The sequence below is a fragment of the Spea bombifrons genome, chromosome 13 (assembly GCF_027358695.1).
Source record: "Spea bombifrons isolate aSpeBom1 chromosome 13, aSpeBom1.2.pri, whole genome shotgun sequence".
NCBI classification, from domain to species: Eukaryota; Metazoa; Chordata; class Amphibia; order Anura; family Pelobatidae; genus Spea; species Spea bombifrons.
The window spans coordinates 4,226,478-4,249,778 of NC_071099.1; the positions used below are offsets into that span (position 1 = coordinate 4,226,478).

The 23,301-nt window shown below is 40.7% G+C and overlaps 2 protein-coding genes across 2 annotated transcripts in view; one reads left to right on the plus strand and one right to left on the minus strand.

The window, feature by feature from the left end:
- Positions 1–3,669: 3,669 nt before the first annotated feature.
- On the minus strand, positions 3,670–18,970 carry SAP30BP (SAP30 binding protein). The gene is made up of 11 exons (XM_053453114.1): positions 18,806–18,970; positions 17,495–17,595; positions 16,489–16,536; positions 9,664–9,706; positions 7,473–7,561; positions 6,335–6,426; positions 6,162–6,222; positions 5,995–6,046; positions 4,744–4,802; positions 4,258–4,342; positions 3,670–4,147 (listed from the first exon to the last, which is right to left on the minus strand). The coding sequence occupies exons 1-11, from the start codon at positions 18,900–18,902 to the stop codon at positions 3,966–3,968; spliced, it is 909 nt and encodes a 302-aa protein (XP_053309089.1). The 5' UTR covers positions 18,903–18,970; the 3' UTR covers positions 3,670–3,965.
- A 37-nt stretch (positions 18,971–19,007) lies between these two features.
- Positions 19,008–23,301, plus strand: part of RECQL5 (RecQ like helicase 5) — a 32,170-nt gene continuing 27,876 nt past the window's right edge. The window contains exons 1-3 of the mRNA XM_053453113.1: positions 19,008–19,043; positions 22,206–22,345; positions 22,740–22,861. Of these exons, the coding sequence (XP_053309088.1) occupies positions 19,039–19,043; positions 22,206–22,345; positions 22,740–22,861 (267 nt within the window). The 5' untranslated portion in view covers positions 19,008–19,038. The remainder of the gene's footprint in view (positions 19,044–22,205; positions 22,346–22,739; positions 22,862–23,301) is intronic.

The following is a 23,301-nucleotide window of genomic DNA, read 5'->3' on the forward strand; positions in this document are numbered from 1 at the left end:
GAAAGCTTCATAAGTTTTTTTTTACATCTGCTAGATCTTGGGACAGAACGGTTAGTACTGGGTATGTACGTACTGGGTATGTGTCTAGGCTTGCGCTGCCGGAGGCGATGGATTCAGAGGAATGAGGGAGGAGCGACTCTAACACGCGTCAAGAGATTCTCTGTACATGATGATCCTGCAGGGCTCCCTCAAACGGGGTAGGGTTTGATTTGTTTATGTCTGTTTCAAAGCATCTGCTAACAGATCCTCACAGCCATGACAGCATCCAGTCTACCAGCAGAAGAACTGTCATTCTTGGAAACAATCTAGTGAATTCTCTTTTATTGGATACAATACCAAAAATACAACTATACCTGGGAACTTGAGCTGCATAATATCCAATACTCACCCTTTATAGCTCGTCAAAAACCGGCCCGGAGTGGTCATCTGGTGCATTGACCAGATGGTTGCAGGCTAGTAGGGCCACATAGTTACCGATACCCCCCACTCCAGAGGCAGGTCTGGTGCTGTAGTGGAGGTAACACAATAGAAAGGCCCTCATGAAAACCATTATTTTCAGGAGAAGTATTCTTAATTATATCACTTCTCAAAATTTGTGTTTTAAAATTTTGTACAATTAAAAAGAAATTACTTTATTGGGAACAAAAAAACCCACTATGTGACCTACAGTGGTGTGAAAAAGAACTTACACCCTCTTTGATATGTATGGCTTTACATATCAGGACATAATAAGGGTCACGGTAACTCCCTGAGGCGGACACATGGGGCATAGATTTGAGTTTGGGAGGGGGCACTGATGGATGTCCCCTCTTATGTCTAAGTCACATTGTGCTTAATGGGGGGCACAAGGTGACCAGGCTACGGGGGCTCTACATGCCGGAAACACTCCATACACCTGACCGAGACCTAGCCGCAAATCAATGGAACTGTGCGATGGCTAGGAACCGCGGCAATGCCCGCTGACAATTATAACTGTGTCGCTTAGGACACCTGTTGTCCCACCACGTTGCGCCTTTGGGGTTACACTATACTTGTGGTGGGCAACACTCGGTAGTGGTTATGGAGACGGAGCACATTTGGGAACCATGGTTTAATTACCCACCTATAGGACCGGGGTTTACCCAGCCATGGCTATGGAACTCTGGCCCAGCTACCACGCGGACTATACCCAGGGGCGGTTCCAACGCTGTCGATCAGGGTCCCATGGTCGGATCACGTTTTTTGGAACATACCATTCTCGGACACTGAGCTCTCCATTGGTAACCCAGGATTGTAGCCACTCCCTCAGGATCATCCTGAAAATAGTGACTTTTTGGCCATAAAACTGTATGGAGGCACCAGGCTGTCTGGTACGTGATGGGATTATACTCCTGATCCAATTATGTTGTGTGTGTAAATATCTGTACTGTTCCCAATAAAGTCAGCGCCTGTTTTACCTTAATAAGCGTCCTTGTGAGGACAGTAAATCACTGTATTGCTATGTTACCACAGAGGTTCCTGAGGAGCTGCGCTCCATGCTGTCTTTGACACTATTTCCACGTGATGATCAAAGTCTTGTATTCCTGGTGGCTATGGGCAGAAGTAAGCAATGTCTGGCGGGTGTACCCAGTCGTGGAACCGAGCTTCCCGTCACAATAACAATCATCTGTTCCTTAGCAGGTCTAAAAGTTAATTAAATTCAACCTCTCACAACAACACATGAGATTACACCGTGTCATGATTTATTCAACAAAAATAAAGCCAAAATGGAGAACCCATGTGAACTAAGTAGACCTTATGATTTCATAGCATGTAGAACCACCTTTAGCAGCAATAACTTGAAGTAATTATTTTCTATATGACTTTATCAGGAGGTATGCTACTTACCAGAATGCATAGTGCCTACTGTTTGTTTTAGGGTTTGTGCCCTTTGTGCCTATCTAACATCAGCGTCTGACCTTACAAATGCTGTTTCGGCTGAGTGGCAAAAAATTCCCACAGACACTCTCCTAGAAAGCCTCCTCAGAAAAGTGGAGTCTGTATGGGGGAGGGAAGAAGCTTCATATTAATGCATATTAAAGGTTTTGGAAGTCCAACAAGCTCATATCTATGTGACAGACAGGTGTCTATGTATTTTTGGTCATATAGTGTACATGTTCCCATAGTAAACATACTTGTTAGGTGGGATTTTAAGGTGGGTAAGGGCTGTTATTTAGTTCAATCATTACAGGAGACTTGAAGGTATTTTTAATACATTTCAACTGGCCTTACTTGGCATTGAATGAACTAATCCTCTATTATTTAGTAACACAGACCAAACCTCCTGTTTGTGTCTGCTTGCACATTTTGGATTTAATTATTAAATCATTCTAAAAAGGCAGTATTCCAAACATATACCACGGACAACAAAACAATGAATTACATATAAGCAGGTTAAACTAAAAATGATTAAAATACTGTTATAATGTTCAGGAGATTCTATTTCATCTTTCTTTAAAGTTAATAACGTGCTTTGACCATCAGTTCAGACTAAGTAACAACATACTCCCGGTTTGCTTGGAACGGGCGGAGTGAGAACTCTAGTTCGGAAACACAGATATAGAATAGAGGTAGGAGCCCCTGGTCCGAGCATGTCTGGATTTTTCCAGGATATCCTTTTTTGATTAGTCACTCACTTCAATGACTCTACCGTAAAAATCTGCCCTTTAAATCTCAACTAACAAAATTCTTCTTTTCCCCCTCATTCATAGAGTTGTACACAGGTGAAAAAATGTGTGTTTCAAGCTTTCAAGAAGTTTCCTCTCTTCTTCAGGTCTGAAGGTTTCAGAGAACAACTCTTACAAGCTTTTCTTTTAAGTATCATGTTAGTCCAATAAAAAAGGTATCATTCTATACTCTGCAATACTCCAGATTTTTTGACATTTGTCTCATGGACTCATACGGCTTAACACACACACACGCATATATATATATACAGATATAGATACATATTACACATCCACAACTTACAGCCTTGGCCTCTGTGAGATCACGCCACATGCTAGTGCACTTTAGAAGGCAAGTACCTATCCCTTGATTTCACCAAAAGGAGGTATTTATTCACCAACGGATACGTTGGCAGGAAAGGTAGCTTGAGAGCTGTATTTTCAGATAATTAATTTCGCTGTAAATTATGCAGAGCCAAACTTAATGAGTTTGTGCTTCATGAGGTAAGATGTATACTTAAATCTGTGAAATTTCTTCAGTCTTCTTACACTGTGAATTATGCACTATAGGAGGTCAGTTCAGTACCCTGGAGAAACTTGCTAACGTTGACCCTTTCTAATGAATGGTGAAGTGCGAGAGTTTAAATTCATAACTCTCCTGCCAACTCTGCCTTTAGTGAATAAACTCTAAACAAAACAAAATGTAGCATTGTGTTTGTTGTTCAAGTGATAACTATTTAATAACGAATATAAATTTCTTCAGGTTTGTTAATAGCCAATATCATTTTTATAAAGACCACTTTAATTGCTGAATGTGATCATTCTGACATCAACATGAAAGATTACCAGATTCTGCTATAATATGATATACAGCACGGGGTAAAAACATCTAATACTATGCTGGAAATCATATATTGTGATGTACAGAATGACACAAACCTAAGAGATATTAACCAATGGAAAGAAAATTGCCATTTACCATATATCAACACTGGTGTTATATTTTTTAATAGCAAAAATTAAAAATATGTCAAAGCAATAAAAGAGGGAAAAATGCAGGGCAACTGCTGTTTAAATACCACCCACAGTCCCCCACAGCGTCCAAAACAGTTTTGCCCACAGGTTTACAATTGAATCAATATTTTATTCTGCCTCGGTTATGCGCATCAAGCTGTTGGTTGTTGCCCAGGGGTCCTTTAAATAGTCGAAGCCAGCAACAAAAGTGAATAATTCCAGGCTTTTGCTTACAATCAATGTTCATTCAATGGCCCTTCTTCTCCCTCATTGCTTGGCCTTCTTCACAATTGTGCCAACAGCAGAGATGACTGTTGTTTTTGATCCGCTGGCACTGGTGGTTACTGTTACAACAGAGGGCAGCGTGGCAGTGGTGGTAAGGATAGTAGGTTGGGCAATGGTGGTTATCGGTATGGCAGAGTCCCATTTGCTCTTCCTTTTCTGAGCATCTGGAAGGAGAACAGATTATAAAACATTAGCGGGTAACAGAAACAAGATTTTCTGAAACTGTACATCTCCTCCACAGTTGTGCCTTTGTTTGTAGCCGGGACTGTCTTACCTGTAGTGGCGGCTGTTGTGGTGCTGGTGGTTCCTGTGGGTGCACTGGTCGTGGTGCCTTTTTTAGTGCCCGTCACAAATTCAATCTATTTTGTGGTACAGAAAGACATGTCAGAACAAGAACTAGAAAAAAATATTATACTATACTATGAGAATGTTGGACAAACGTATACTTTAAATTTAAAAGGGCACAAATAAATAAATGCAATAATTTTAAAGACTTTTTATAAGAATTATGTTTACTTAATGTTTCCATATATGTGAAGAATATTTTGTAATACATAGTAATTAAGCTCAACTACTTATCCTTCCTGCTTTTGATCCAAAAGAAGGCAAAAATGTTTTACCTTCAAACTCAGGATTATACATACAGTATAATGCAATCTATATCATTTGACAGCTTTCAGTGTGTCACTTTATGTTGTCTGAGATGTACTTCCACAATATTTTGCTGATATATTAAAATGCCAAAACAAAAAACATTCACCTTGGTGCGTTCCTTTTTTGCTTTTTCAAGCTTGTCCATTTCTATCTTCTGGGCCTTAGCTGCAAGTTGAGACAGATAAAAGAATGTCAAGAGTATGTGAAAGTAGAAGACAGAATATGTTGCACAAAAATTAAGTTTGGCATCCTCAAAAGTCTAATGCCCTATAGAATACAGAATATGCATATTATATAATTATATATATATATATATACACACACACCGTATTTGCTAGATTATAAAACGACCCCCAAAAGTTTTAATATTAATTTAGAAAAAAAAAAGAAAAAGCCTGAATATAAGACTACCCCTATAAGAAAAAAAGTTATTAGTAAAAATGAATTCACATGTAAACTATTTTTTCATATTTAATAACTACGATTGAGAAAAATGCATTTTTTGTTTTCATTTCCTTTTATTTTCCAACCTGCCCCTCAGTTATGCACATCTGCCCCCCCCAGATGGACGTCTGCGCGATGCCTTCCGCCAGGGCTTCTATGACTGAGCAATGGAAGGTCACGTCACACCGGTACTCAGTCATAGAAGTCCAGGCGGACGTGTCGGGTAGCAGCGGAGGTTGTCTGTGCGCATTGCAGACATTCACTGGCTGACAGGAGGAGGATCCAGGTCTCCTGCAGCTCTGCGGGTTCTCCTCCCCTCTGGCAGCCGGTGAGAACCCGCAGAGACAACCTCCACTGCTGCTGGCCGGTACTTCCGCTGGGGCTTCTATGGTGGAGCACCTGAAGTTCATGTCACGCCAACACTCCATCACAGAAGCCTTGGGGGGAGTGTCGGAAGCAGCGGAGGTTGTCTGCGCGCATCACGCAGATGTCTACCGGCTGCCAGAAAGGAGGATCCAGGTCCACTGACCTCTATTTGAGGTCTGATTATAAGACAACCTCAAATGTAAGACGAGGGGTATTTTTCTAAGCATTTTCTCTGAAACAAAACCTTGTCTTATAATTGAACAAATACAATATATAAATAAATAAATAAATATATATATATATATATATATATATATATATATATATAAAAAATCTGTGTTACTCTAGACAGTCTTGTATTAAACTGCAAGCTAAAATTACAGTAGTGGCCCAAAATGTGCAAATTAGATCAGCTTGGGGGAAACTTGCCAACTCTCCCCTGTATCAAATGCACTAAAGTTCATATGATGGCTGTAATGTCCCTTCGTAACTCAAACCATCAAGTGGTTTTGTATTAAACAGAAGGAATACAAAACGACATACATACCCAGTGACTCATAGTAAGAGTCTTCTGACCAGCCGTGAGGGTCAAACATATCCTGGGAAAGAAAGAGATGAAAATATATAAAGGGTCTTTTATAGTTGATGGAGCCCAAGGAGTCCAAGACTATACTCTGACAAACAAATAGTGTTACGCAACATTTAAACGCTCACCTTGGGGTAATTAGTGCCTAGTTCATCAATGGAACAGAACTGGATGAGTTTCTCGTAGATGCTGAAGTAGAAAAGGACTAGTTAATGGCAAGTACTGAAAGGCAATGCTTATCAAAAAGATACAGGCCACCGGCCCTTGGCACCTCAGACTTTTACAGTCACTGCTTACTGACCTGGGGTTGCGGAACTCTTTTTTCTTCTGAATAATGTGATTCATGTCTGTGCCTTCTTTTAGCTTTCGCTCATACAGTCTGTGTATCTTTTCCTAAGAAGAGAAGTTAAAATAAGAGTAAAACCACATGCAATTTCTATGTGCATGGCTTAATCGCCATATGCCATTATATGTCCCTTGCAGACTCTCTGTAGGGTATTACTCGATCGCACACTTGAAACAAAGGTGCACAAAGGCTTTCCTGTTTTATAGCTAATCAAGACCCCACTGGATTTAAAAATGACGTGTGGCATCTATACTTCTGTATGCAATTCTAGACATGTACGCCCTAATAATTCACCCAGAGGGACTCATCCAGCAGGAGGCACTAGGTGGTTGGTCTCAAGACCCTCAGTGCTCGTCTATCAAACGCGACGCAGCAAAAACATTTCCGGTGTATTAATGTTATGCTGCCCGCTGCCGTGCCCACAACACACATTTAGCACATGTCCCCGCAGAAGCGCTGCCCTTAAACTTTACATACTTGCTACCAGGATACAGGCTAAGCTAAACTGGATGAACCAAAATGTGACGTCCAGCTTTTTAGGTAAGTAGTGCTTTAAGTCAGTCTGTAGCATAAGCATGAAGTTATGTTTCATGCTTATTGTTAAAGATTATTGGGTGGACAAATCATCATTTACAGAGAAAAATTTGGCGGGCTCTTCATGATGCATGTCTACAAAGTAAAATATCTCCTACATCATCAACCATAGTAAGGTAATGGACCACAGTCTCCGCTATGACAGAGATTCTGTGACTGTATGGATAGATCGAAGCATGTTCATGGATTAGGCAATAACAGATGCCTGTGAGGAGAGACTGAGGTGGGAAAGCTTGACACCAAGTGACTCGAGGTCTTTAGCATACAGGCTGAAGCACGAATAATTTGGGTGGAAACAGATGGGTTGCGTTTTTCCCAGCAGCCACTCGCACCTACGTTCCACATTCCACACACCTGTGCGCGGTCTCTGCAGACGCCACCCTTAAATGCTTCTTAAACGCAGCGCTGCAAAGGCTAACAACACATCGACAACGTTTTCCACAGGTTGAACTTCCCAGGTTAGACCAGGGCACCAGATCCGTTCACTTTTTAATTATACCTGCAGGTGGTTAGAGCAGCGGCCCGCGGGTTCCGGTGGAATTCGGATATCATCTGGAGACATATTCCGCACTCTCTCGGAGAAAGACGCTAAAAACATAAAAACATGGACTAATGTAATGAGATCTGTAGTCTGAGTATCCATCCTCATCAACTTCGCTGTTAAAGAGTTAAATAAACCGAGTGAGAAACATGACATTTCAGCGCTGCCAAATCACAGGATTAATTCCACTGTTTTGGAGGAGGAGGAGGGAGCAGACATGCCACAGCCTATTCTGCTCAGATTGCCTTCGACCCCCCCCAAGCGCAACGAACAATTACTTTCTGTGCTGCAGCAGTAGTTGGCCGAGACGCACACACATTAACAGTTTAGGTTACCATTGGATAAACCGAGTCCATGCTCACTGGAATAACTTCATTAATGCTAGGCTGAGATCGCACTCGGTAAAGACGTTTATTTTCAGCATTTTATACCCAAGTACCGCAACGGCTGGGCTGACATGCCAGAGCTTTAAGTAAATCACCCGCACGCGTGACAAGGTACAGAATTAAAAGCCATATCAATATGACTGGGTAATTACATTTATTTTACATAATGCGAGATATTCCCACACGAAGGAACATGGTCTTTTGCTGTGCGCAGGGCATGTAGAAGAGGAGGAAAAGCTCAGTTATTTTAATATTAAACACACAAAAAAGTACAGGAGAAACGCTCTGGACTGGTTTAGAAAAACTTCAGAAGACCATTTTATTCTTTCTTCTGTATGTTCAATCATAAAGCGCAGATATCTTTATAAGAAGTATTTTTTTGGTTTCTATAGTGACCATTAATTAAGCCAAATAAAAATTGTACGATCCAATTACTTCTGGGAAGAGTTTGGACATTGAACTGTGCCGCGGATGATGTTTCTAAGGCTACAGAACCATTCAACGTAAGCTAAATAATAATGCTGACGCTCAGAATGGACAAACACAGAAACGCAGTCGTGAGACGGAATCGTTTGTGATCTCTCTCGTGCACTGCTTGCGAAGACATAAACATTAACATAAAATCATCTATTTTTTAAGCTGCTTGTGTCCAATACACTAAGTGCATTTACGCATTTCAAAACGGTGAAATATGTGTTGGGATTCGGAGGCAGAAGAGGAAGACGGGCCACTTCCCCGCAGGGAACGCAGAACGATCGTCGGCAGGAGTAGAAGATTCCTTTGTGCTGGAAAACGTGGGTCTACGGAAAGTTATGTTTTTGAATCCCATGTATAGATGATGTATGTAGCAAGCGAGTGTGTAGTTGTAACATTTTATTGCCTTGACACTTAATTGTTTTGTGTATTAATACCACCGAATTTGACTATCCTCAAAACTATGGGAATGATCACTTGGACAGAATATGGATAAGGTGACCCTCCAGGTGTTTATTCAGTAACAAAAGCGTTTCACACCAAGTTCCTTGTGCCTTGTAAAGCGTTTCTAAGCCCCCTCCTTTACTCACAACAGAACTACCAGCCTAACGGGCGTTGAGGGGAATGGCACAGTCAGGGCTCCTGTATTCAAGCAGGAGATGGGAGGGTGCTGGTGAGTATCCAAGGATGCAACAACTGGAATAATATCAAGTTGGTTCTAATGTAAGCATGTCTAATATTCAGCAGTTGGCAGGACATACCAATAAATATCATGTGATATTATGGCCTGACAAAATACAGACAGCCTTGGGTATGCCAGGTGAACAAAATAATCACTGTAGCGATATTTGCAGCAATGTTATCTGTACTTGACCCCCCCCGATCCAGAAGCCCCCTTTCTTTGCATTCGTTATATCGGGGGCACTTCTCCCCCAGCAGGATGTACGATACAAAGCATTGGATAGTGCGTTGATTAATACGCACTTCAGTCATCAACATACCCTGCAGTCATAAACTTTACAAGAGAAGGCAGGGTGTGTCTGCCTCAGCAAATACATACAGTAACACATAGCAAAGCCGCGGTCTGTCCTGAAGATGCGTCATACTATTTGTATAACATAGGCTCAGTAGAAGAGATTACTGCTGTACACAAAACATTCATTCCACGTCTTGTGCGCACATTTCTCACGACTCCTGGTGAGCCTTGCACAGAGTAAAGTACCATGGGACTTGTAGTTAAACATCTGGAGAGCGACCTGTTGGCTACACCTTCAACAAGGGAAACTTACCAACAAGCTCTTGAGGGTCTTTCATCTCCAGCTCCGATTGTTCCTGCAATAACAGAGAGAGTATTATAGTTGAGGGAATGGAGGGTGACAACTTTTAGGCATGTATAAGATGAACATGCAGCGGGGGGCACATACATTTGGGTTAAACGTAGTGGTGCACCACTTCCAAGAGAAGCAAACACACCAGGTGTAAGGGGTGTACTCTGCTGAGGGAAAATAGATCAGAAATAAAAATAGCACATAAATGGTCATTTCCAACACGATCAACATGGCAACAGAAGGAAGAACTGAGAAGTAAGAATGCTTGGCAGAAAAATAATAAGCCAAGTCTGTCTTTGGTGTCCACGTTTTAATGGAGGACAACCTACCAAGAAGAATACCTGTCCAAGAAGGGATAACCATTGAAGCTATTTGTACAAAAGACTTTTTGATGGCCGCATTATGGCAGACAAAACAAGGCTATTTTATTTATCCACATTTCTTGGATAATAAAAGCATACGATTAAATATCACTATTGAGGTTCAGATATTCATGTTATCAAATATACTAAAGACTTTACTTGTATGCTTCTTAGATTATACAGATAGTTTAAGGGGTAATTGTAAAGATTTGGATATATAAACACACATACTTTAATGTGACACGTGAACATGTTTTATTTAAGTTTACAAAAGTGATGTATGTATTATACCGAGGCCATAAATATATATCAAGAGGGGATTCTGCCTCAAGAGTTTTTTGGTGAAATTCTGGTGCTAACCATCAACAATTGCTCGTTACCCTCATAACGTCAAATAAGAGATGAGATCAGAGTGACATCACAAATGCTTGTCATTTCTGGCTAGCACAATGTTTAATCTTGAACTTAACGTCAAGATATGAAAAGGAGAGGGAGCCCTTAGCGTGGATAAAGATGTGAGATTCCTCCTCTTTCCGAACACTGTGGCTATTCATTACAGGCGCACAATGTGTTTCAGGGTTGCCTGGCAACCATGCCGCAGGGAGGGCGGTCACTACGCGGTGGACAACAAAAGTGGTTTGCCTCCCCAGTCGGGAAATGTGCCTAATGTTGTGGCACTTTGGTATTTCCCAGAACACTAACTCCTTCGCATTCTGGAATTTGACTCGGTAAGCAAGCGTGCTAAATCTAAAGTCACAGCTCCACACAACACCCAATGGCAACTAAAACACTGATCCTAGTTGCTCTAAAAACACTTTAGACACATTTTTTATTATAATATATATTTTTCTACCCATTTTAAAGCTGAATGTGGTGCATTGTTTTAAAAACACTGCTGATTAATAATAAAAAGAACCCAGAACAAAGCCCCGCATATATATGATTTATGTCTGTCTGGGGGAATGAGACACTTTCTATTGTAAACAGGTCAGACACGGATGGGGCCTTTACTGTATCTCCCCCAACCCTTTGTGTGCCAAGTGTATGGAATGGGTCATATTCACACAGCCTTCACCCCCTGGGAGAGTGTGATCTACAACCTGCAGGCTTCCTGCCTGTATCCTGTCTGTGCCGGCATGCTGCCCGGTACACAGGGGCAGGAGCCGGAGGGCACTGAAAACTTGTGAAGAGTAAATATATATACAAAGCCAGAGGATGGGAGGGTCGTTTGAAGAATACTGGCCAAGAACACCAGCTTGCCAAAGTATGCCTGTGGAATCCATATACTACACATTCTTAACGTGGGCCTGTCACAATCTTTTATTGTAAATAAATAAAAAATGTATATAATTTTCAATAAATCTTTTAGAAGGGTAACATATCTCGATCGACCAGACATCTTCTCCGCCCTCCACACATTAACAAAGAAAGTAAAGTGTTTGGCCAATCAGGAAGAGAGAGTGTGAGAGCGTGTGTGTGCGTGAGTGTGTATGTGTGAGAGAGTGTGTGTAACTGCCAAGAATGCCAAAGGTCAGAACAAACTTCTTCCCCAGGAGACCAGCCCAATTTTTGAAGTTTGCATAAGTTATGTTTAGGAGACAGCCTTAAACTCAACACCTTTTCTAGGGAAACCCATATTTTTTTCCCCCAGGACACATTAAGCTATTCATACATAACTAGTTTAAGTCAAACTGTGTATCCCATTCTCATCACATGATATGTTGATAAAAATAAAAATACAGTTATAAAATGATTGTTTAAAAGCTTAAAGGGGCTCTCCAGCCATCATATGGACGTTGATGCATATGATAGCCAAGTAGTCCCTTGCGTTTGGTCCCTTGCAAATTCATGGAGGAATTCTGCAGAACCCCCTATATGCATTTGCTTGTTTACCCCACGGAACAAAGTTCTATACTGGTAAAAAGAGGAGGTCGGGACTGCAAAAACCCTGGAGCTCAGAATAATACTAGACAGAGTGAGAACAACTTGATTCCTCCTCTGCAAAATCACAAATCCCTCTGCACACAAATGAAATGATTAACAGAAGCACATGAGCAGAGGCGGCCATGCCCAAGGTGATGGAAATCAGGGGTATGTTGTACGGTGCGGCTCGCTTCCTGCTCTCCTCCCAGTCTCTACGCATTCGTGGAAACACGCCTGTGTGAGCAATGGCAGGTATTCAGCACCGCAGGGAAGGAACGATATGTAAGAGCATGCAGATGCCTGCCAGGCAGAAATACAATGCCAGGTATGGCTCATCTGCAAACCATTTCACTGCCAAGGTGCAGAGGCGTAATGTACGGCTTAAGGCTAGTAGGGGGCATCTTTCTTTACACAGGAGTATTCCACAGGCAATATATCCAATCCTCTTAACGTCATCTTGGTTTGGAGTCCATGATTTGGTTGCTGTGCAATCTGCTATATAATGCATCAGCATGCATGCCTGGCATTGATAATTCCCTGTATTAATGCTCATGGGTCCTTTTATCTTACATGAACAATATGCTGCTATACTCTACGTGATCCAATGTCTATACATTATCCTCTAACTGGACATCAGTCCATCTTCTTGATGTGGATAATGCCTCATATCTGCAGACAGGTATACAGGGAGTGGCGTGTGAGGTGCGGTGCTGTATGAGGGACAATCGACTTAATCAGAGCTTGCACGTTAATGATTTCTTGGTTGAGTAATCCAGCGGTGAGTGTAGCGGAAGGGCTGAGTACGTTCCACAGAATCGGTAAATATTTAACACTTGGTTGTAAGGCATAATTTCTCCAATAGGATGCCTTGATAGCTACCCAGTTAACTAAATATATCAATATTATATATATATATATATATATAAAAAAAAAACTCAGCAGAACTATGGCGGATCAAAAGCGACTAAATACCGTATGTTATGAGATACAGTGATACAGTTTTTGTTGTGCCATGAAGGGCTACGTCTCTTGTCGTGCGAATTTAATGGGAAAGTCCTGTTACACCGGTGACGGTGTGTGTATATAAGACACATCCCGAGCCCAACCCATGCAGGCGTCCCAAAGATAAGGACTTGCTAGCTGGCCGCTACTGTCCAAGAGGAAATCAAAGCTCTGATTGCTCCCACTGGTAGAAAAGTTTCCAAGAGCCGGACAAAACCCCATCCTTGTAACCAAGCAACATCATCATAACATACTTTCTGGATTTTATTACTGCAATTTCACATGAAGAGCTGGTGCATTACAAGCTGATGGGGAAAGTCTTTATATTGTCCGTGTTAAGTTCTACAACAGAAACGAGAGGCGCTTCACTATCCTGAGGGCTGATGCCAAGCAGACAGGACCTTAAGTTATATTCTGTATTCACTGTTCCAGCCAATGCTTTCTCCCTCGACAAGAGGATTCAGGATTAAACACCACCGGTAGCCGTCTGACATGGAATTCTGCTAAGCAGGCTAGCTGGCTACTAAGCTGAAAGAAGAGGTGCCAAGCAGCGTACAGAAATACTCTGCAGAATGGGAAGGCATCAATGAATATTTTGTAGTACAAAAAAGTCAGTTTTGTAGAATAAATAAAATAGACAATGCGAAACACCCAATATGCACTATGTCATGTTCCCGGACACATTTTAATTATTTCTATTTAACACATTTAAAGCAGGGGTCGACAAATTTGGTAGGGATCTAGGAACCAGATTTTCTTTTTTCCCCCGCAATCATGTTTTTATTTTTCTGGTGCCCGGGGTTTGTCGAGCCTTGCCATACACTAGCATACCATACACTTACACACTCTAACACCTTACAGTAACACACATGCACCAACACTCTACACTTATGTACACACACGCTAATACCATACATGTCAGCACCACATTGTTATATACATGCGAGCGCGTGCACACACACCAAAACTATAGATATATAAAATTACACGTTGAATCTGACAAAAAAAAATACCCAGTAGACATACTGACTCCAGCACTATAAATTTACACACGCGCTCACAGACTGACTGCAGCACTATACATATACACACTAACTCCAGCACTATATACACACATGCACATTGACTGACGTGATTGTATACACACACTCATATACACTACTCCCCCCTCCCTCCCTATCTCACCTTGTCGAAACCAGCCGCGCCGCTGCCTACGTTCTGCCATTGTGAATCTGGCACCCTATGCTTTCCTGCGGGGACACAGTGAGGCGAGAGTTGTGTATTATGTGACCCGGTTGGGAGCCTCACGGCACCCACAGGGAAGAATAGGGCGCTGGATTCATAATGGGTTTTGTGGAGCACTGATTTAGAAGGACAGTCTAATGTCCTTGACATACCTACGAAAGAAGAATGAATATTAAAGTACTTGGGGGGCATGGAATGGGCAAATGCACATAGGGGGATTCTTCAGTATGCCCACATTCATTCGCAAAATGGACCACACAACTATCTAATGCACTAAAGTGCAAAAACTAGCTATGTCTCTAAAATGCATTTTTCATTAAAGCTCTAATTTCTAACGTTCTGCATCAATAACTTGGGCCAGTTGTGCGTAAGGTAACTTGTAATTCAGGGCAGAAGTATCTTACATTGGAGCAAACAGTGACTTTGGAGATAAACATCACCTTAAAAATATCCTTATTAAGCCACTAACATTTCTGTCATTATACAAACAAATTGTTAATTGCAGAGCCCCAATAATTACATACATCATGAGGGAAAAAGCACAAACACGTGTTACGTGTGCTAGGGAGACATCTAGTGCACGATCAATGTAACTGATAAGACCCTACGCCTAGAGATGTATGTTTCCATGGAAACATACATACAAAGATTGTGATTGCCCCCTGGCTTAAAAAAAAATATTACACCCAAGTCCTGCAAGTATTTGGAATGTACTCTGCATGTAAAGGCAAGCTTCTGCCGATCTGAACAAAAACCACAAATACAGGTTATGAAATTTGAAACTTTTTTTTTTGCCAAGGAATGCCCATTAAATTGCAGTACAGAGACACCTTAATCATATAAAAGTGCTGGTGTCCCCTGGTACTAACCATATTGAGCTCAGCAAACATTTCACCCAAAATACATAACATTAATCCAAAATATAGTTATCTATATAACCATTCAGTAAATAGAGCAACCTATTCAGAGCGCAATTGGTTAGTATATTGTTGATCACCATGTCTACAGGTTCATAGGATAAGCCCTACGACTAAAGAGAATACTGACTTTTCTTAATGCGAAAATTACACACATAGTTACATAGTTCATAAGGTTGAAAATAGACCCAAGTCCATCAAGTTCAACCCTTCTACCTAACCTTCCTATTCTTGATCCAAAAGAAGGCAAAAAAAAACCCCTAATTAAGCTACTTCGAATTCTGCCATCAGTGGAAAAAATTCCTTCTTGACTCCAAGAGGCAATCGGATTTCTCCTTGGATCAAGAAGCTCTAAAATATTAATGTTATTCTATTTATATCCCTGTATGTCATGCCTTTCTAAGAAAATATCGAGGCCCCTTTTGAAGGTATCTAATGTATTGGATAACACCAATAACACCACCTCCCTAGGAAGTGAATTCCATACCTTTACTGTCCTCACTGTAAAGAATCCCTTCCCTTGTCATCTATGAAACCTCTTCCAGTCTCAGAGGGTACTTATGGGTTTTGTCTTTAGGGATGGAAATGACCCGAATGATCACCTTTTTTTGTTAGATGTCAAATGGTCAGATTTATTAGGCCATCAAGGAAACATCCAAGCTAAAACCCACTAGGCCTTTGCATGGATAAATCACTCTTACACATGGTTGTGTCTAAAGTAACGGTCTAGTGCCCCAAATTATATTTGTATGTTATAATCCATGCTTGTACTGGGTAAACATTTACAGTCAATCTGATCTGTGTCCATACGTCCTAAAAGCAGATCAGACAGTCATCGATGTGACAGTGTTTGTCGTTTGATATGTTGGTGTTTTCCCAATTTCACTACATGAAGCAAGGTAGCATTACTTGAATAGAGGTGTAGGGTAGAGGTCTAACAATACTAAAGGGGAAGGGACGAGGTATAAATGTCTTAGAATACAGCACTGTGTACAGTAATAAATGTCTTTGCTATCATACCTACAATATACAATAAAGGGAATAAAAACGCAGAAACTTTGTGTACAGGTTGGAAAACATCTGCTACAGACCTACAGTCTTGATGATAAACAATGCAACAAACTCCATGATATGAAACAATACTAAAAACCACAGGGCCCCCACCACACCGATTCTTTAGGACATTGCCAATAGAGCCGTTTCCTTCACTGACTTTCAGGAATAAGAGTCTGACTGGGTGATCAAAACCTCCGCTGCAAGATTACTGGGAGTAATATCGAAAACAAAATGTGAAAGGTGTATTATTAAGTGTAAAGGATGCCCATCCCGAAACGTACCTTGGTTTCATCAGCCTCCTGATTCTCTGTCTCAGAGTCTTCCTCTTCCTAAAAAACAAAGCAAACGTACCGGGTTTAGGAAACGGTTTGATCGACCCACTCGGCGGAAACAACTATTACACTAAATACGCGCCATGTTTGTGGCGGTAAACCAACGCTGATAGGTGCGTGTGCTGAAGCTCGAAATAATTTAATATAATTATATAATTTAATGAAATCTAAAGTGTTTCTTAAATAGTTGAAATATAAAATTAGTGACAAAGGTTAGTAAGATCCTACCTCTAGAAGGATATTGACAGAGAGAGTTTGGCAGATAAGTGGAACAGTCTTCCATCAGAAGTGGCAGAGGCTAATCCAGCGAGGGCATTTAAGCACGCATGGGATAGGCATAAAGCTGATAAAGGTCAGAGTCTTTATATTAGGAAGGATGGGCAGACTAGAGAGGCGAATGGTTAAATTGTATGTTAAAAGAACTGACATCTGATCTTTGGTAAGGTCAAATTGAACAAAATAGTTTAATTCACTTCCGACAGAGGCAGATTTTACCAGGGTGCAGTGTAGGTGTCATTTGGTATTTTGCAGTGCCGTATCCACTTGTTTAACACAATGAATTACATTTTTACTCAACATGTAGCATTATGACAAGCGGTACAGATCTTCTAAAGACTGCAGGCCACACAAACATCGTTGTGTTTACAAGTAATTCAAAAAAGACATCAAGACAAAAACGCAACTAAAGTCATTTCATTAAGGCTGAGAAAACAGAAAAGGGGCATACAATAAACAATTAGCACTATTTTACCCTCAGTGATCTCTTTGCTTCATTAGAGAGACTGTTTGGATCTAGTGTTGCATAACACAAGAAAACAAAAACAGTACAGAATCCGGGTTAAAAGAGGAGAATAATGTTTTTGCTGAAACGTCACACTATATACAGGGGCTTGTGGCTTCTAGTCACGCTAGCGGCTGAGAATACCAAAAAAAAGCGAGGACTGCTTTTACTTACTGACTGCCGGCTGGTGTCATCGTCATCCTCCTTGTTAGACCTATCCTCTTCAACCCTTGAGAGGTCGCCATATGCTCTGGACACCAGGCCACCTTTGTCATCTGAAATGATGGAGGCAGCCTTAAGAAACAGCGTACATGCAAGTCTCTATATTCTCTATAACCTCCCCTGCGCTTTAAGGGTATACAGAAGTATTAGGTCATATATATATATATATATATTTTTTTTTATTTTTTTTTTTAATTTATTTTTTTTAACTTTAGAGTAACAACAGATTTACTTGCAGCTTTAGTGTTTGCAGTACATCAGTGACAAGGTAATTAAAAACGGGACACAAAGAAAAGGAAAAAGAAGGAAAACATACATTGGCAAAACATTTTTGTCAATTAAAGGTATAGATTGGCCGGGGATTAGACCGGATGATGAGGTCTAGTTTTGTTATGAGAAATATCATTATGAATCGGGCTTGATGTCCAACTATGCGTGAAACTATTGATTTGCTAAATCTCTTCGTGCTTTTTTGTTTTCCTTTTAAGGAACACAATAAGTTTTTTCAACATAAATTAAATGTTTTTCAAAATACAGTCCGGGTGTATATATTATAAAAAGAAAAAAAAATAAGAATATCGCAGGAGCTACCGTCTCTTCAACGTTAACAAAACAGTAGAGTGCTTCTATTGTGTCGGCATGAATTATTATTATTAGTTATTGATTTCTAAAGCATTTCATGTTCTATCTTCCCTTTCTGTTGTTGTAGCGAGACTGTATCTCATAAACACCAGATGGGCAACCTGGCCCGTTAACAGGTCTGAGTTAGCCGTAAGGACTGGGGAGGACCCAGAAAGGATGCTGACTTTATTCTTGTTATTATTGTTTATTCTTGTTATTTAGCTCCCCGCCTGCTCACCGAAACGGTTTGATCCCAGAGGTAACAGTCCCCCTGAGAAATCATGAGCTCCAAATCAAATACTTAGCAGTGCTGCCTAGTTAACAAATCTTAACACCCCAAATCTTAGCAAATCTTCAACGTTTTCAAAGTAAACAGCGGCTGGAAATGAAGCAGAAATGGAAACCCTCACCTAATTTCGTTTCGGTCCCTCTGATTCTTACTCTATCAGCACCTCTCCTGTTCAAAACCAAACTATACCTTTCCTCACTCATCGAACTCAACCATAATTTAGACCCCGTTAAAACGGACTACTAAACAATACAAATAACCATAACTTGTCTCACAAATGCCCCTGCAGTGTGGATTTGCCCCACACCTCCTTCGTTGCTCCAAATTCTTACTGCCTGTGCCGCCCTTCTTACCTTCGGTGTCCCCGTCACTGTCGCTGTCCAGTTCAGGCTCGGAGTCCCCCGCGTACACCGCCAGAGAGGATAACACATTCTTCCTGCTCGCCGCCATCTCTCCCGTCGCTCATGTGACGTAGCAACCGTGGCCGAAAGGAAGGCGCTAATACGCCACGGCAACTCTTCCTAGACTTGGCTGCTGAGTACGTCATCACAGCGCGCCGGGACCGGCGGAAGTTGAGAGGAAGTTTATGAGGTGGTGATATGTTTCTGTGTAGCTTTTTGTGTCTAGCGATAACCGTTCGCATACACTGACGCATATTCATGAGACCTGTAAGCCTATTGCACGTTAACGGGTCTAAAGCCAGTATAACGGAACCGAGATAATAATGTCTCGTTCTTTAGTCCTGGGCAGTTACTGTGTACAAGACTGGTCGGGGAGACTCCTGATATGGATGACATTGTCTTAACACATCCTTAAAGGTCTCATTAAGAACTCTAACGTATGTACGGAAGGCAGTGCCTTCCTCGAGCACGTTTAATGTCTTCCTGACCGTAAATGGTGATAGTTATATAAGACAAGGTTTTGACAACTAGGTGAATGTGTGTTCAGTGCCTGAATAATCTTTAATTGTAAAAGTCAAGGCATAGTCTGGATGACCTATATGTATCTATGTATGTATATATATATATATATATATATATATATATTTATCGCATATAATGGTCTGTAGTTAAAGTCTAGACACCCCTGGTGACAGCACGGTGGTAAGATGCTGTGGCTGGCTGGGTTGCATGTTTAAGGTATTATTTGATATTATGGATTACTTTGTTTAGAACATTTGTTATATGATCAGTGGGTGAATCGATGTTAATGGAATGCGTGATCTTCACGAGCGTTGGTTTTGGAGGAGAATTCATCCAGTTTTTATTTTCGTATAACGTTAATTGATAACTTGGCAGTAAGTGGTTTTTCACACCCGCCACATGTTACATGAGTGTTGTTTGTATATATTTAATCAGTGTTTGAACCCTAGAGCTCAAAGCTTGCCAATAAGACACTTTAAATTGACACTTTTCCAGCCGGGGATGAACATCATATAAAATTAGCTGTCTCTACATTGCTTTTTACTGAAATCTTACATTATGTAGCAGTAATGAGAGTGGCATGGGGCAGTTATGGTCATAGACACAGAGAAACATGCATTACCTGTAGTTCTCTAAGCAATTACTAAAATAAGAATTACTCTTCCAGAAGTAATAACTTTGAGTCAAACCTGAGGATAGGATCAGTGGGAATGTAGGGTGAACTTGAAAGCCTGAAAACTGGAAGCAATAAGAAATGACACAGACATTTTACATGAAGACAATTCATCTTCAGATATTTGTATCCATCATTAAAACAATGGAAGGAAATGTCAGTTATAATACAGAGTGTATCCATAAATAGCAATTACCCTTTAATGTTTCATGATGTAGACTTGTCTCGTGTCCTTATAATCATTTTACTGCTATATTTATATTGTATGTATCCAGACATTTTAAAATAAAGTTACTTATATTAGTATTATTAGTAGTGATATGTTACGTTCAATAATCATTTCAGGGAACCATAAGCAGTATTAAAAATGCTCTAAAACCCACTCTCACTGAACATACAATGGCCACCATAGTCACATGAATAGGCTATGGCTTTAAATTGCCATTCAGCAGGACCCAGATGCCTTTGGTGGAACTCTCAACACCAAGTTAGTATGGTTACCAAGCTATTTATAGAGACTTTGCCTTCTAATATCCTGAAATGCATATATCCCAACCACAGCTTTCCTAACCTCCATGGTGTGACTCCCAACACATTCCACATGGCACATAAGAGGTTCTGTGGTATGTAAACTCATTACATTGTGTTTTTAGAACACTAGTAGATTCTGTAGCATTATTACAGTACAAGGAAAATACAAATTAAACAATATCAAAATAAAAATAACAATAACATGAGTAAGTGAAAGAATGACAGAATATGACTTTGACCCATGCTGTTCTAGCAACATAGTAGGTGTGGGGCAATAGAAATATTCTACTGTTAAGCACTTAGGGGTATTTTTAGTGTCATATCAACTTTTAAACTATCAACCAGTTCATGAGGTTTATTTTAATCCTATTTAGCCTCAAATTATGAACAATGAAATGAACGGAGATAACGAAAAGAGGAGGGCCCTGCTTGTGTGGGTTTACATTCTATTAGGTGGTTAAGGGGATTGAGACATGGTGGAGGACTCATTGAAAAAGGATGATGTGATTGTTGTAAAAGTCACATACAGAATCCAGCGGCCTAGAGATCTCAAAGGTGTGATAATCATGTGGTTTGTCATTGATGTTTCCTCCATGTAACTGTCTGGTTTCAAACCCTTTTACCCTACTGAAATGGCTCTAACAGAAGTCTCCAATGACTTGTCACTTCCTCCGTTCTAATGCTCCTGGATCTCTTTGCTGGTTTTGATACTGTTGATCACCACCTTCTTCTTGACTTTCTTCTACAGGCGGGATACAGCTCTCTCCTGGATCTCCTCAAATCTGTCTAACCGTTCCTTCTCTGTCTGGCAAGACATCATCACTGCTTCCACTTTGGGTTGACTTTCCCCAGGGATCAGTCCTTGGGCCTCTGCTGTTCTCTCTTTATATTTCATCTCTTGACAAAGTAATCAACTCATTTGGTCTTCAGTATCATCCATGTAAACTTTCAGAAACAATACTCCCCTACTCGATCTTTACGTTTTTTTTCCCCATGGGCTAAGGTTCTCATCCTCACTTATTACCTTTTCCTTTTCCCATCTAAGAGATTTCACTGGTGCTGTCCCCATACCTCTTTAACTTAATTCCACCGAACCTTCATCTTTCATTCTCCCTCCCAACATTCAAACATCTCAAAACTCACTTCTTTAGAGAAGCCGCACCGTCTTAGTTGCTAGAACTTCCCTGTCGCCGATACAACCACCACACTACCTCTCTCCTTTCTTTGTTCCTTATGTTTGTTACCCTCAAGATTGTAAGCTTGTGAGCAGGGCTCTCTCCCCGTAATGTATCGGTTTGTCTTAGTCTGTCGATTCTGGTCTGGTCATACCCCTTGAATATATGTATTGTATTAAGCGCTGCGTAGATTGTTGGCGCTATATAATAAAAGATGATAATAATAAGGTAATGGGGTTGTTGTGAGGGGAAAGAAGAGCAGTGACATAAAGAAAAATGGGTAGAGGGTAGATAGTGAGATTAAATAAATAAAACATTGGGATGTTGCTGCTGCTTGGGGGCCAGGTAGCCTCTTTACTGCTGGCGCCTAACTTTTTTCTGTTAATAGCATTAGATGTGAAAGATAATATTAATTTTCTAACTCTGCTAACTTTCCATTATTTTTCCTCAGCCAGAAAATGTGTTCCCAACCTTCTACCTCTTTACCTGCCAATTCCAAGTGCAGAGTCCAAGTGGCCCTTAAGGATGTCTTTGGGTTCGATTCTTTCCGGACAGATTTGCAGGAAAACGCAACACGGACTGTAGTGAAAGGTGGGGCATTGCTAATCCTCCATTACTGTCCATTTAAGATGGTTACTCTCATGTTTCTGTGTGTTTTGCATTCATAAATATGCTGTTCTGTTGTACAGACTACTATAGTCCATGACCCTGGTACAAGAATATGTTGGTATTTCTCCCCTGTAAGTGGTAAAATTCATATCTACTAACGCTTTACTTTGCAAGGCTCCTTAGTATCAATGGAATTAAGGAACAACCAGCTCAAATCAGCCTTTGGGGATCTTATTTATTCTCTTTACTGTTGTAGATACATACTCTGGATGCAGAAGTGAGGTTTACCTTGATACTGTGAAAAAATCTAGTCCTGTAATACAGTGTTCCTATACTATTATAAATGTGTCTGAACCACTCTCCTCTCTCTCTTTAGGGGACCGAGATGTGTTTGTGTGCATGCCGACCGGAGCAGGGAAGTCTCTGTGTTACCAGCTTCCAGCTGTTCTAGCCGTGGGAATCACTGTTGTCATTTCTCCTCTAATTGCTTTGATTCAGGTGAGAAGTAGCCAAATATATATGAAAGGCATAATGCTCATGCCAATTGGACCTATTCTGAGTCTTAAACAGACCCAATATGGAAATAATTATGGTCGGTCTGCTTGTCATTAAGCGATCAGTAATTGTCATTTTTGGTTTTATTTGAATTGACCTTTCATTTTTTACATCATTGTAAGTATTGTACCAGTAGGATTCTTTCCTGAACTCTCTAACTAGGGGAGAAAGTACTTAACCCCTTAAGGACAATGGGTGGTCCCTAAACCCATTGAAAACAATGCATTTTGAGCCTGTACATGTACGGGCTTTGTCATTAAGGGGTTAAGAAAGAACATATGCAGTGCACCAAAGGTCCCATTAGCTGGGAGAAAGTTAGCACCCACTTGTAAATGAATATGAGCCGTGTTTCCTTGAGGTGAACAAGGGGCAACAGTGAGCCA